Source organism: Leptinotarsa decemlineata, unplaced genomic scaffold (genome assembly GCF_025532065.1).
Source record: "Leptinotarsa decemlineata unplaced genomic scaffold, Ldec_3_MD MMD2_tig00026328_RagTag_RagTag, whole genome shotgun sequence".
Lineage (NCBI taxonomy): Eukaryota > Metazoa > Arthropoda > Insecta > Coleoptera > Chrysomelidae > Leptinotarsa > Leptinotarsa decemlineata.
In genome coordinates this window covers 11,162,764-11,177,217 of record NW_027412688.1, presented here as the reverse complement: position 1 = coordinate 11,177,217, position 14,454 = coordinate 11,162,764, and the positions used below count along the sequence as shown (strand labels likewise).

Below are 14,454 nucleotides of genomic sequence, written 5' to 3'. Positions count from 1 at the left end.
ACCTACACTCAAATGAATGATTTTAAGGGAATATTATCCACAAATCCAGTGGCGTAGTCAGATTTTTATTACAAAACGCTTGCACCACAAATCTCTCACATTACCATATTTTCAGGAGTTATAACTGTAGAACGCATTGAGCTGTTGACTTCGGATTTTCACTGTACAAATTCACTGGTGTTCTACTTGGTGATGACAGTGTTGTCAGATCTCAAATATGTCTATAATCTGAATAAAAATTACAAACAAATACTTTGTTATATATATATATATATATATATATATATATATATATATATATATATATATATATTAAGCAGATTAAGAGACAGCACGTCTAGAACATAAAGATGAACCATGTATATCTTAATCTGACGCGCTTGAGTATTTCAAAATGGCGAATTTTTTTCGCACATTATAATAATGGTCGCGAGATTGCGTCAGATCGAAATCGTTAGATTACTGAATGAGAGCTTTTCTTGTTGCACTTAACACCCCCTTAGAAAATCTGACGCGCTCGATTAAATTTTTTTTCACTTTTAACCCTTACGTATAGGTATATATTATATAACATTTTTTTTCTTCTTATCATCTAAGCTTTGCAACCTAATATGTCTCTATGACGCTCGAGTAAATCCCCATTTTGCATCGTGGACTCCCCCAACAATCATCGCAGGGGTCACAAAATATTATTATCGATGAAGAAAAGAGAAATGAAACTTTCTATGTTTTTTACCACTTTTATTTGTAACTAACGTGACTGCAACTAACAATGATTCATTACATTAGCCCTTATATACCACCCCTGTAGGTACTAATTGAGTTACTTGGCTTGGTTGAGTACCTGAATTTACAGTTTACAATGCGGATGTGCCAATTTAAAAACCGGTAAGTAAACTGCAAATCGATTTGATCATTTAACAGGTTGCACCCGCAATGTTTATGCTTGTGAATTTCCAAGGATTCTAAAATTTAAAATGTCCGTATAGGACGAAACTGCAGTAACGTTAGTTACAAATGAAAGTGGTAAAAAACATAGAAAGTTTCATTTCTCTTTTCTTCATTATGATTTCCTACCACGTAGTAACGTATCCACCAATTTATTTTTATTGATGTTTCACATCTGCTAAGCGTCCCGTGACGGCTCACAATTTTTTCTCAGTGTTGAGAAGATGTTAAATCATTTAACAACAAAATTATATTACTTCATTTATCAACTGTGAATCGGCTACCTCAAAAAAATTAATAATTTGAATAGGAACTTGAAACATTCACCCTCCTAACTTTGAACATAGTAGGATATGACAAATGTATGCCTAACAAAAACTACTTCCCTGGTCAATACCACGACGGACATTTGATTATATCCGACAAACTAAGGGTCAAGTTTCCTCAGAGAAAATTCTTGCAGATTTTTCTCGTTCGTCCTGAAATTAAATCACTCTTCAAATCAGTCGAGCTATAACTTTTCTAAATACTTTCCAGAGACGAATGCTAGAACCCTGATTGTTATTAGGTATGCTTGGGTTAACATGAATCAAAAGGAACTTTTTGTGCCAATAGGGACATACTTTCCGACGTTTCTTTTTATTTTTTCTATAAGTATAGAGTATAGAGCTCATTTGATGAATGCCGACATGAATTAAGTCAAAATTGGTGCAAACTCCAGCTAAAGGTAAATTCGACCATTGTCTAAATTTTAACATTTAGAATTGACTATGATTCGACCAGATATCCTCACTGAGAACAATATCGATTTTGATTTGTCTTCTCGTTGACAGATGTCGCACACACCTGCATTTTATATATAAGAATATATTTTTGTTTTAATCTTTTTGCCTTTCACAATGGTTTTGAACGATTAGACTCGCGTTCAGTCATCCAGCGAAGTTTCATCTAGATCTGAATATAAATGTTTTGATCCTGTTTTATTTTTGCCTATGCCCACAGATCTTAATCTTCAAATACACTTACCTGAAATAACCAGTGCTTCATTTGGTCCGCAAGTTACAAAACCCCACGTCATCGTACCGATATATTAAAAATGTAAACAAAATATCACTACGACTACACCCAATATTTTGCTTGTTTTGATGTTCACATTTGACTTTGACATGAGTAATTTGTGTTTACTCGTACCGCATGCGCATTCGAATTATGCAATGGGAATGCTCAGTTTCATTGATTATTTGTGTTCCAGTGGCGCCTCAACCGTACGGCTGCGATATTGGGATAATCAGCAAACTTAAGAAAGAAAATTGAATATGTTTGTCTTTTCCATGTGACCCCGAATTTTTTCAACTATTCTACCTGCTGTTAAGAATTGAAATAGAAAAGATGTTCACAAAAGATTATTCATGCAAAAAACATTGAATTTCACTCACTTCATTGATATACAGAGTGATGAGTTATTGACAAGTAGGTTAGGTTTACAAATTCATTTCAGAGTTAATGCACTTATTTCAGAGTATCTATACTATGCGTATAGACACACCATTCGAGTTAACGAAAATGTCAAGTTTTATTGAGTGCCTATAATTGGCATCTCTACAGGTATTCGAATTGAGAGTTACACTATAAATGTCAATCATTTAGGGCTGAGGTATCTGCTTGACAAGTATTTGCGCAGAATGCAATTCTATTTCGATCGCAGTTTACAAATGAATCAACTTAGAGTAGAGTAGAGTAGAGTCTATTTTTTCGTACAGCTATCATCAAACATATTTTTATTTTCAACATTGCGATAGACAAATGTTCATTACCAGATTACCTACTATTACTAGGTAACTGGTCTCTGTAGAGTCATGAAACTATTATTCATTTTCGTTCGCAGTTTACCAATGAATCAACTCAGACTAGAGTATAGTCTATTTCATTTTCCTTTTTGGTTGATGATTCAAATTTAACCGGGTCATGGAGTTCCTTTGCAGCTACAAACATTCTTGGTTTGAAATTTTCTACAAAATACGATTGCATCCAGAAACGTCTTCTCCGTCTCCTACGAGAATACCAGGAAATGATAACGTCCTCGTTCAAATTAACATTGATGAACCCCCAAATTCCAAAATTATACTCACTCATAAAACTGCACAAACGGAGTTATCTAATTAGACCAGTAGTTTCCTTTGTCAGTGCACCATCAGTGAAATTACCAGAAAGGCTAATCAGTATCCTCTCGAACCATTGTAACTTTCAGTTGTCTTCGGAATTCATATGACTCAATCAATAAAATAGAGAACATACCTCTACCAGACAACGCAAAACTACTATCCTTTGATGTGCAGAATCTATTTGCCAGAATACCTTAGTAATAAAATTATTAGATAAAAATAGAGTGAACCCAGTTATAGAACCCAGTTTGTCTCAAACAAAATTATTTTCAATTCAACAAGAATATTTATTCCTCTTCAAAAGGTTTAATTATGGGAAATCCATTAAGCCACTTACTTGCGGAAATTTTTATGGATAACTTAGAGAAGTCGATTTTTTGAACATCTTTTGATTATGAATTTTTTGTATTGGCATAGATATGTGGATGACGTTGTGGTATGTTTTACAGGTACTAAGAGACAATTAGATACTTTTTCATAGGGATATTAACAAAATTCATGAAAACATTAAATTCACTACTGAAGTAGAAGCAGATAACTCAATCAACTCAATCAATTTCTTTTGGACTTAAGAATTAGTAGAATGGATAACGAACATGATTTTTCAATTTATCACAAACCGTTCTATACAGATATTACTATACATTACGATTCTGCCCATCCATATCAACAAAAAGTAGCAGCTTATAATAGCATGATTCACAGATTAGTCAATGTTCGATAATTTCAGTAAAGAACTTAATATCATCAAGCAAATTGCAGTAAACAACGGGTTTAAAGCCGAATTAATAAACAAAATACTTTCCAAAAAAGTCCACGCAAAAGCGATTCGAGACGTTTTTCCTAATGATGAGTTAGATAATCAAAATTATAGAGTTTTAACGTATTTTGGACAAACAACGTAAAAAGTGGCTTCATTGTTGAGTTTCGTTTCTGATATGGTGGTGGACGGATGTGCTGACAGCGATCGTCCACAAGGACGCCATGTTGGAGATGAAACTCAGTGTTGTGTTGTGAATGTCCGCCGTCATAGAACATGCCACCATTGAATAAACATTTTTGTGAAAGGTCTATAAGTGTACAGCGAAACAGCACCGGGGTGGACCGGATGTTCACGTGGGAGTGTTACAGTGGATCTATATAACTCCTATCCCCATTCACGCCGGTTGGAGGCCGAAGTGGACCGGATGTTCACGTGGGAGAGGATTTTACCAATTGAATGTGTTAAATATGTGTAAAGAGTCATAAATTATCCATAAATTATAATAAAAAAAAGTTTATATAAAAAAGGGGTGGCAGCATTGCTACAAGTAAGACTAGTGCGCCCCCCGACGAAGCTCCTATCATTTTTGATAGGAGAAGGATGGACATATGCGCCGAGAGGCGCATATGTCCATCACCTAGAGAGAGAGAGAGAGAGAGAGAGAGAGATGCTTCATTTTTGAGGAAACGAGATATTAAAATTACATATAGAACAAGTAATACGTTGGGAAAGTTAGTTAAAAATAAAGATAAAACATCCAAATTCGCGAAATCAGGAGTATATAAATTAAAGTGTGGTACGTGTCTCAAGTGGTATATTGGTCAAACAGGCAGAACATTTAGGAATCGAGTCCAGAAACTAGTTCAATATATTCAAATCATCTTTTAGATTAAAATCATATCTTTAACAAAGAGTTCAAAATTTTACACATAGAAAATAAAGGTTTGAAACTGAATTATTTGGAAGCAATGGATATTAATAAACTTAAAAATTCAAACATTCTAATGAATGACCAACTGGATTTGAATAGATCACCATTATAGAACTTGTTTTCTTAGAAAAGCCGAGAAAGAATTATTATTGATGTAGAAGTGAGGTAATATGCTTCAGGTGATCATAATTGACGAGGTACCTCAGGTAGAGGTTTAGGTAATTTTTTGGAGGTAGTCTCAATTATGGTTACTTGTAGTATATAAATATTAGTGTAAGAAGCAACTTGTATTCAAATCACTGTTGATGAAGCTACTGTGTAAGCGAAACATGTCGTGATATATTTCTCAAATAAAGTTTGTGGAGAACAAATCGTGAGGTGTAGTTTATGAAGTTCCTATGGATCTTCATCAAGTAACGGTTGAATCAATCAGAAAAGAAAGTATCAATTACAATTACATGAGTCGGTCTTGTGAGTTGCGTTGCATCGGTGTGTAAGCTGCCTTAGGGTCTAGTCACTATCATAATCATAATATCAATTTTTCTGAATTTCTATAGAAGCATTTATGCAAAGTTCACAATCATATCTGAATATTTGATTCCATTGGTTCGATTTCATTGGAACTGTGATAATGATGCATATCTAGGCTCTGAGAGTAACGTATGTTTAAAAAATGATGACATCCAAAGGTTGATTTCATGGCGGTCAGTTTTATCAATGTTGGGAACATGCGTTTTATTGCTGTTAAATTCTGTTTCGGTGACCAAGCCTTCAGTTTTTCCATCATTTTCTCGTTTTAAAGGAAATACTCGGGGAAAATTCATTAGTCCTTGGAATGGTGAAAGTGATTTAAAAAAAATGACACGGATTAGAACAATTTTATCCGTCTGTATTGTCGGCGTCTTCAGTTCTTGTATACTGAAATTCTTCGTGGAAAATTATAAAACGCCATAACGGTTTTGCAATTTGGCACTGCACTTGTGCCGATGAGACAAATTAGTGTACCGTTTCCAATTACTTCATGACCGCCTAAAAAACTTTGAACAAATTCGGCGACCTTTGTGTCTGCACCAAAGTGGTCGATACATATTTGGCCCACTTCTCTGAAGCGTTGTTGTCAGATCATTTCCGTACCATCATTCAGAACATTCAATGTGTATTCTCTGAACTATCAGGGTTGAAGAAAATGAACATTTCGAAATGAATCTCACAACGTACCACACAGTATGTTCTGGTAAATGCCTGCCGGAAAACATTTACTTTCCCGGCACACGATTTTATTTTGAAAAATTAATTTCTACCTGTATATAGGGCGTTCCAACGAAAATTTGACCCCCCCCCTGTAAGTCAGAAACGGACGTGTAATAGAAAATTTCAAAGAACACGTCAATTCTCATTTCTAGGGGGACTAATTCACTCTAGGGGGTCGAGTGGTACAGCTTTTGAAAGGTCTTTTGTCCCTCTATTGCTTCTGTATTTTTTTTCGAAATTGGATCATTTGTCATTGAGAAATTAAATGTTGAACGTTTTATTAAAAAAAAAAAAAACAGAAAATTCGCTGTCGCTCATTTTATTGAGAAAATCTACAAAAGTTATATCAATGGCAACACAATCAACGGATAAAGTGGCCAAAATGACCTCCATCTAGTTCCATACAATAATACATTCCAAGTGTTCCGTACATTATTCAAGATGTCCGGAGTCAGCAATCGGCATTCCCGAACAATTCTGTCGCAGGTCTTCTAGATTTGTAGGCTTAGTAGAGGACACTTTCGATGTTAGATGTCCCCACAGAAAGAAGTCCCTCGGTGTGAGATCAGGTGATCTAGCTGGTCACTTTACTGGACCCCTTCTACATATCCAACGCATTGGAAAACGTTCGTCCAAAAACTGCCTCTCCGAACATCAAAATGGGGGGTGCACCATCCTGCTGGAATGTTATTTCATTTTCTACTAAATTGTCATTTTCTAAAATTTGTGTAGTAATAATAATAATAATATCGTTTATTATGCATAAAAATACATTTATACATAAAAGGAAAAGAGTTAGCCAAAGGCTATCATCCATCCCTCCCAAAAATTATACAGTAAGTATAAGAAATTAATTATGAACATACTTATTTACTATCATAACAATAGTTGAGACGAAAAAAATAATACATCAAATAGTTGCTAATGAATCTTAATATTCTTAACATTATTTTGGTCAATTTAACAATTTCATTGCACTACCATACATTGAATTTTAAATTTTTGAAATAAGCACTGGGCAGTAAGCATCTGTGATTTCATTTCTTTCTTAAACTGATGAATAGTATGATTTAAAAGGGGTAAAATTTCATTCAGATATGAAGGGGCTATATAAGAAAAACATCCTTGAAATTTGGAAGTACGGTGCCTAGGTATGTTGAATGAATTAATCATAGGATCTATTTACAGTCTTTTAATAGATTCAAGTAGGTATGTGTCTCCATTGAGATTACCTTCAACGAAGAATGGTCCAACAATATGATTACCAATAATGCCGGCCCAGACATTCACTTTTAGTAGGGTTAGTGAATGTGTTTCTATCACCAAATGACGATTCACATCACCCAAGTAACGACAATTATATGCCTATTGACTTCACCATTCAACATGAAACAACTTCCATCTGAAAAACATGTATTGTATAATAGTTTTCGGTTATTGGTCAATTTCTCACTGAACACCTCACTGAGCTGAAGTTGACAATCAGGATCATCTTCGTTTAATTCCTGAACTAGCCTTATTTTGAAAGGATGGAATTTGTAGACTTTCAAAATCCGAAAAACAGTACTAGCTGATACACCAGACGCTCTAACTACATGTCTGATAGATTGTCGATTATTAATTTCTAGATGCCATAAAACTGCAACTTCAACTCCGTCATTTCTGACAGGACGGGATACTTCATGTTTTCTGTTGTGAACAGAACCTGAAGTTCGAAACTTATCCATTATTTCGATAATAGGTTGCAAAAATTTCTATTTTTCATTCAGTAGAATAATCCATGTTGGAACACAGTGAACAAGGATGACTGAATAAAAATTCGTGAAGAAGTGACAGTGACCAACTATCTACTTTTTGTTCTGCGACAACTAAATTCAACAAAAACTACTCGTGCAGAAAAAACTTACAGTGACGTCCATTTCAGAACGTTTACTACTAATTAAATCAATTGTGCAAATTTAGAAGACATTGTTCGGAAATGCCGATTTCTGACTCCGGACATATTCAATAATGTAAGTTCGAAAGTAGACTGTATTAGTCTATGGAACTAGATGTTGATTTCCTCACTAAAATGAGCGACAGTGAATTTTTTTTTTTTTTTTTTAAATGAAACGTTCAACATGTAATTTCTCCATAACGAATAAATTTTACGTATGCATGTCTCTTTAGTGCAAACTCCAAACTAACTTTAATTTCTATCAGGGTTGAGTTGTATTGAAAAATTAGAGTCATTTGTGGTACAATTTCTGATGATGAGCAACGTTTTTAGAAAGGAATACATTGGTCAAAATTTCTGAAAAAAGTTACCCGTTATAAGCCTCATTTTTACCTCTGAATCAAAATTATTAATATTAAAGGTACAATTTGTGGATCTGGGACTTTTTTAGAAAATTATTTTAATAGTCATTATTCGTCTGGTGGAGATAATTTTACATTTACAGTTTGTCATTAAAAGGAAGAAATCTGTATTGACACAATTTTTGTTTTGTGTTATTTATGAGTAGTTATCAAATCAAATTGAACCCTTTATTCTCCTGTTTGACAATTCTATAATTAATTATATTAGGAATAGTCAGTAAAAGCTAAAAAACAGACTACTATACCCAAACAAAACACACACGGAAACACATGCACACCCACACATATATTTACGTTAAATAATTATCAACGCTGTAAAACACATTCAAAACTAAAACAAAATATAATTTTTGTTTCAAACCTCTCTAATGTTCTGCTTTCATTTATTCCAGTTTGTAAAACGAGGACCTGCCAACATTAGGACCTTCGAGAGCAATCCGCTGTCGAGCTAGTGGAACTTGATATATTTTTTTGCCTCATGTTAATTGTATGAGTAAGGTAAAGTCATCATTCCTAATTTCCTAAAAAAAGGTTCACAGAACTCCATGATTTTATACCAGTAATACTTCTGATGATGTTTTTTTTGATCCAAAAATACGTCACCTTTATTAGTTGACCAACCCCAGGAATGGACATCATAGCGCAACCTCGAATCCACTTATTATATAATTTTTAGTTGATCTAGACTAGTCTTTCTCAAAGTGGGCAATAACGCCCCCTTGAGCAAGTTACGAATGTTGAGGAAAAGAAGAAGCAAGCTGGAACGCAAACTGCTGCGAGTGAGAGTGTTTAAAAAAAAAAAAAATCTGTTTAAAATCTGTTTTTCCGTTAACCAGCTGTCGCACCCCTACGAACGACAACCCTCAGAAGTCGAAACTTGTGCGAGCTAAGGATTAACGAGGTCTTACCTTTTAACGTGTGATTCCTAACACGGGTTGGACGATAGCAAGTGAAGATCGATCGTTCAGACTAGGGCTTGAACCACCGACCAACACGGCAGTCAATTCGAGTGAGTGAACAAAGCACCCATGCCGAACCGCTTGGCTATAGGAATAGATTGAGGAAAAGGAGGAGGGACCTGAGGAACCATCTTCTTTTTTTCATTGATGTTTGCAATCACTTGCAAAACGCCCATTTGGAACTGAAGTAATTCATTTTCATCAAATCTATCAAGGTGAGGCAACAAACTCTGGAAGAAAGACATTTTACTATTTTGTTTTTCAGGCTCTAATGCCTTCAAAATTTTTAATTCCACCTCTTCAGGTTTGCGATGTTTCCTATTTCTCGTACGTTTATTTATTGTTTCGTCAATCGTGAAACTAGCATTTGCCTCAACCTCTATGTGTTCCGAATTGTTTTCAGTTCCGTGCCTGGTTTCGTCATTCAAACTATCAACTGTCTCTCTAACTTCGTACAGTTTGTTTAAAAATTGAAGCTGATCATTATATACATATTTCTTGGGTTTTTTTGCATCTGTTCCACTTCTTTTGCTGTCTTTCATTTTTCTTTTAGACCTAGCGAACGCATCTCGAAGATTAGTCCACCGTCTTATAACGTCCTTACCTAAAATATAAATGAAATAACAAATACTAATATTTCTTCATTCATTTTAAAGAAATATAAAGATACGTGATTCTTTTCAGATATCTGGCAAGTGGCTGTACCTTTACTGAGCTACATTATACTTATCGAATTGGAATTTCCACTGCGAGTAAGATAGTAAAGGAAGTATGCAAAGCAATCTGGATGGTTCTGCGAGTGGAGTGTATACCAACACCTACAAGGGAAATGTGGAAATCTATCGCTTCAGACTTTGAAACCATTGCATACTTTCCCCATTGTATAGGAGCCGTAGACGGCAAGCACATACGTCTTACTTGTCCATTTCGCAGTGGGTCAATGTATTTCAACTATAAAGATTATTATTCTGTAGTTTTAATGGCAGTTGCCTACTGCAGATACAAATTTGTATTTGTAGACGTTGGAAGTTTTGGTAAAGATTGTGACTCTTCAATATTTAAAAGGTCCTGTTTATGGCAGTCGATAGAATCAAACACACAATCACAACCAGAAGAAAAGTGTCTACCGGGCACTGAAAGCCCCAAAGTTCCATACTTCTTCGTAGGAGATGAAGCATTTGGATTGCATCGACATTTACTGCGACCTTTTGGGGAAACACATTTAACTTTTGAAAAAAGGATTTCTAACTATCGCTTGTGTCGAGCTCGACGGTATGTCGAATGTGCTTTTGGCATCCTCAGCAATAAATGGCGAATATTTCATAGACCTCTGAATGTAGAGCCAAATTTTGCTGTGGATATTATTAAAGCTTGCACCGTATTACATAATTTTGTACGTGACAGAGATGGTTTTTTGATAGACGATACTGCTACAATAACAGCTTTGGACGATTTACCACAAGAACATGTAATACGAGGAGGTATATCCGCAAATACTATTAGGACGATATTTTGTACATATTTCGTCTCCGATGTTGGAAGCGTGCCTTGGCAAATGTCAAGAATATAAGTAATTATATTTCATTTCATATCGATTTGTACAATTATTATTCCCATTTGAAATAAATAAATACACTAAGTTAATAGTCGAATTATATTCTAGTAAAAAATAATTTTTTTCTGGGATTCGATCAAAGTTTGCCTTTAAATAACAAATTGACTTGTTACGTTTCGGTTTATTATTTCGTTAAATAATCTTCACATATTTTTCTGACTAAACATAATTATACGATAATAAAAAAAATTCAATTCATAAAAATATGAGATTTACCTCAAAAATATTTTTTATTTGACTTTACTTTCTGTACGAATTTTAAATTGTTATAATGTGACTTCAAATTCAAAACAGAATTATGTGTAATTGTTTTATAACTGTTTATAATATAGCCGAGGGATTTTTGTGTCAATACGGCAACGACGCTTTTGGTCAGAACGACAAGCCCTCTGAAGAAGTTCCTTCCTTCCTTGTTGTATCAATTCAAAAAGCACATATAGTGGTATATGTTTTTTGTACCGTTGCGATTGTTAAGTTTGATGTGTCTTTAAATTAAAATAAAAGGAGTACTCAAATAATCGTTTTTCGTTTTACTTAATTGATTCAAAGATAAAAGTAATGTTTATAAACAAACATCAACTATTTTAAAACTGAAACACCCTGAAAATATTTTAAATTTACTTGAACGTACACAAAAATTATCTTTAATGTCTTTTAATAAATGTAACCTTGGTGGATGACATTGTTCTACCTTGTGTTTCACAGCGCGAATCGCATATTTTTGGGGAAAATTTTAATTTGTTGCTAAAAACAATTTATGAATGTATATAATTATTTTTAATTAGAAAATATGTCTGAAGATGGTTTAATGAAATAATAAACCAAATCTTGACAAGTGAATTTGTTATTTTAATGCAAACTTTGGCCGCATCCCAGAAAAAATTAAATATTTTTCTATTTAAATAATTATATTCAGGTTTTTCACCCCATTTGAGATCTCTGATCAGAGTGTATAATACTTTAAATGCAAAATTAAGAAAAAATGCAACTTACCAAATGTGTTTTTTTCTTTATCCTCCAGCTCTTCAAAATCTGGTTTTACCTCCAGGAGAATTTCACGCCACGCATTTTTAGTTACATTTCTATCTTTGTAACTTTCGAGGGTTTTATCCCAGAGTACTGGTCTACTTTCAACTAGTGAAATTAGAAATTCCACATCGATATTTTCAGCCATTTTACTACGTGTCACTGGATTCAATTGATACGGCAGATATCTCAAGACTAAAAATCGTATTGTGTACAAACATCCATTTGAAGCCGTTTGTCACTGTTATCAGAGAACGGCACGACCGTCGTCCATTGCAGTGGCAGTGGACGACAGCTGTACGACCACGACACGACAATAAGTCGTTGTCGTCCTGTGTGAAAGATTTCGTATATTTCCGTATTTAACTAATGGAATGTGGTCGTCCGACTTTTTACCGGACGACCAAAATCGTATTGTGTGAAAGAACGCTAACACGGCTCAAACTCAATCACGACAGTTTTCCCGCACATTCATTTAAAATAGGCGCACACAATACTAGCTTATGTACATGCGATGATAACTCTGTAGCTGATTTGAACCATTTATTTTTTGCATGAAACCATGTTTAGGAAACACAAAACCTATTGTCCACATTACATCCTTCAATATCCAACTCCCGGTAAACATCACAATCCTTCTAGCAATGGAAAACAAGTTGATATGTGATGCACTGATTATGTTTGTGATAAAAAGTTGAATAAACTACAAAAAGGAAGTGTTTTTGAGGTGTTCTTGGATTAGGTAATGAGTACTTAATATTTCTCTCAAACACTTCTGCAGTGTGTCTCATGGAGACACACCCCGTATCTTCCGTAATATTCGAGGTAGAACGATGAAACTCTCAGTACTGATGGAAATGCTCAAAATGCACCTACCACCTGAATGGGGTTGGCCAAAGTGATATACACTGTCCGCCACTCGCGATGGAACACCCCATTTTTACGGTAAAACATATTAGGGGGCAAAATAGGCTCAAAATTCCTTCAGATTTGTGATCAGGACTACCAACTTACGACGAATACACTTTTTTCCTGAAAATTGATTGTTTTGTTTTTTAATTGAAAATGTGATTTTGAAAGTAGTACTTCGAAAGAACTTTGAACTACATAACATTTTTCGCCACAAAATATCCTGGTTTTTTTAAATAATGGGAAAATGAGAATATGAGCTAACATTAACCATCCTAAAACCTCACTAATTACATGTTTCCGTTCCTCTTACAAAATTACCACACACACACACTCTTATGAACTCCACACACTCCAAAGCAATGAAAAATTCGGCCTTTATTCTTTTATACGAAAGTATGTTCCTGATATCTTCTGATGTCATGTGAGTTACGAATTCGACCAATTTGACATAACGCCAAGACAAGAGGCTGGAGACCTTCAGTCCTCTCTAAACCAAGTTCGTTGATGCCGTGAGCAAGATGGTTGACGAAGATTGGCATGTGACATACCTTAAGATAAAAGGATCCCTGAAATATATCACAGAGTGCAATATATTCGATTTTGCTTGAACATTTAGGTGTGAAAAAAATCTGTTCCAGCTGGATTCTTCACAATATAATCGACTCTCCAGAAACGACTCGTGTTTATTGATTTGCAGTGAGTTGCAAAGTTCTCATACAACGTTTCTACAGAAAACTGCTTTATGGGTATTTTCTGTTGAATCGAATCCTAGAAAAGTTTTTGGTGATCACTTCAGACAACTGCTTTTTTCGGTTCCACTGAAAGATATCGCTATCATAATTGTGGAGGATCAAAGGAAAATTGTTGCTGGATAAAATACAAGAAGATGTTCGTCCAAAGTCTGATACAAAATTTGTGAAATAACTTCAAATATCGAATTATTCTTCATCACAACAACATCACACTAGCTCCCACAGAATATATTAAACAAATCATTATTCAGTTACTGTACTCTCTTGAAATATTGGAAAATGATTTTTTGAAGCCTTCCAAAAGGCATTTTTAAATATCAATTCTAGAATGGAAAACTATTTGCATTATTGGTTGGAAAAAAACGTATCTCCTATTTTTTCAATGATTCTCGTAGTACATCGTCCTTAATTGCTAATCTCTCTAACTATTGTTCACAAGAATCTATCTGTTTGCAAAAAAAGGAATAGAGAAGAGTTGGACGTTTTTCATTGCAATTTTTTTTCAGTATTAGGAAGTTCGAATGAAATTCATTTTAGTCAACCTGTTATCGAAAACCATTCTTCAATCTATCATTCATTGTGTACACTAATTAATTATCATAAACCTGCAATTTTATCGCAATTTTCGAATAAACAGTGGGTGGTAGCTCTACAGAAAGACGGTATTGTTCACATCAAGCGTAATTATCAATGATAGAGTACGCAAACTAACACTCCTAACCACTCCTTTCCGGGAAAATTATACCGACAGGTGATCAATTACTGGAATATATTTGA

The 14,454-nt window shown here is 34.5% G+C and overlaps 3 protein-coding genes across 3 annotated transcripts in view; 1 reads left to right on the top strand and 2 right to left on the bottom strand.

Annotated features, from left to right (window-relative positions):
* Flo1 (flotillin-1) overlaps window positions 1-2,222 on the bottom strand; it is a 44,067-nt gene extending 41,845 nt beyond the window's left edge. Inside the window, exon 1 of the mRNA XM_074182385.1 lies at window positions 1,975-2,222. Within this exon, the coding sequence (XP_074038486.1) occupies window positions 1,975-2,026 (52 nt within the window). The 5' untranslated portion in view covers window positions 2,027-2,222. The remainder of the gene's footprint in view (window positions 1-1,974) is intronic.
* Window positions 2,223-9,413: 7,191 nt separating this feature from the next.
* On the bottom strand, window positions 9,414-12,189 carry LOC141485586 (uncharacterized). Its single transcript, XM_074182501.1, has 2 exons — window positions 11,981-12,189; window positions 9,414-9,976 (listed from the first exon to the last, which is right to left on the bottom strand). Exons 1-2 carry the CDS (start codon window positions 12,159-12,161, stop codon window positions 9,414-9,416), a joined length of 744 nt encoding a protein of 247 aa, XP_074038602.1. The 5' UTR covers window positions 12,162-12,189.
* Window positions 10,040-10,971, top strand: LOC141485528 (uncharacterized; the record flags this gene model as incomplete). Its single annotated transcript, XM_074182365.1, has 1 exon — window positions 10,040-10,971. A coding segment is annotated over one exon (903 nt), but the record flags the coding sequence as incomplete, so codon positions are not given.
* Window positions 12,190-14,454: the final 2,265 nt, after the last annotated feature.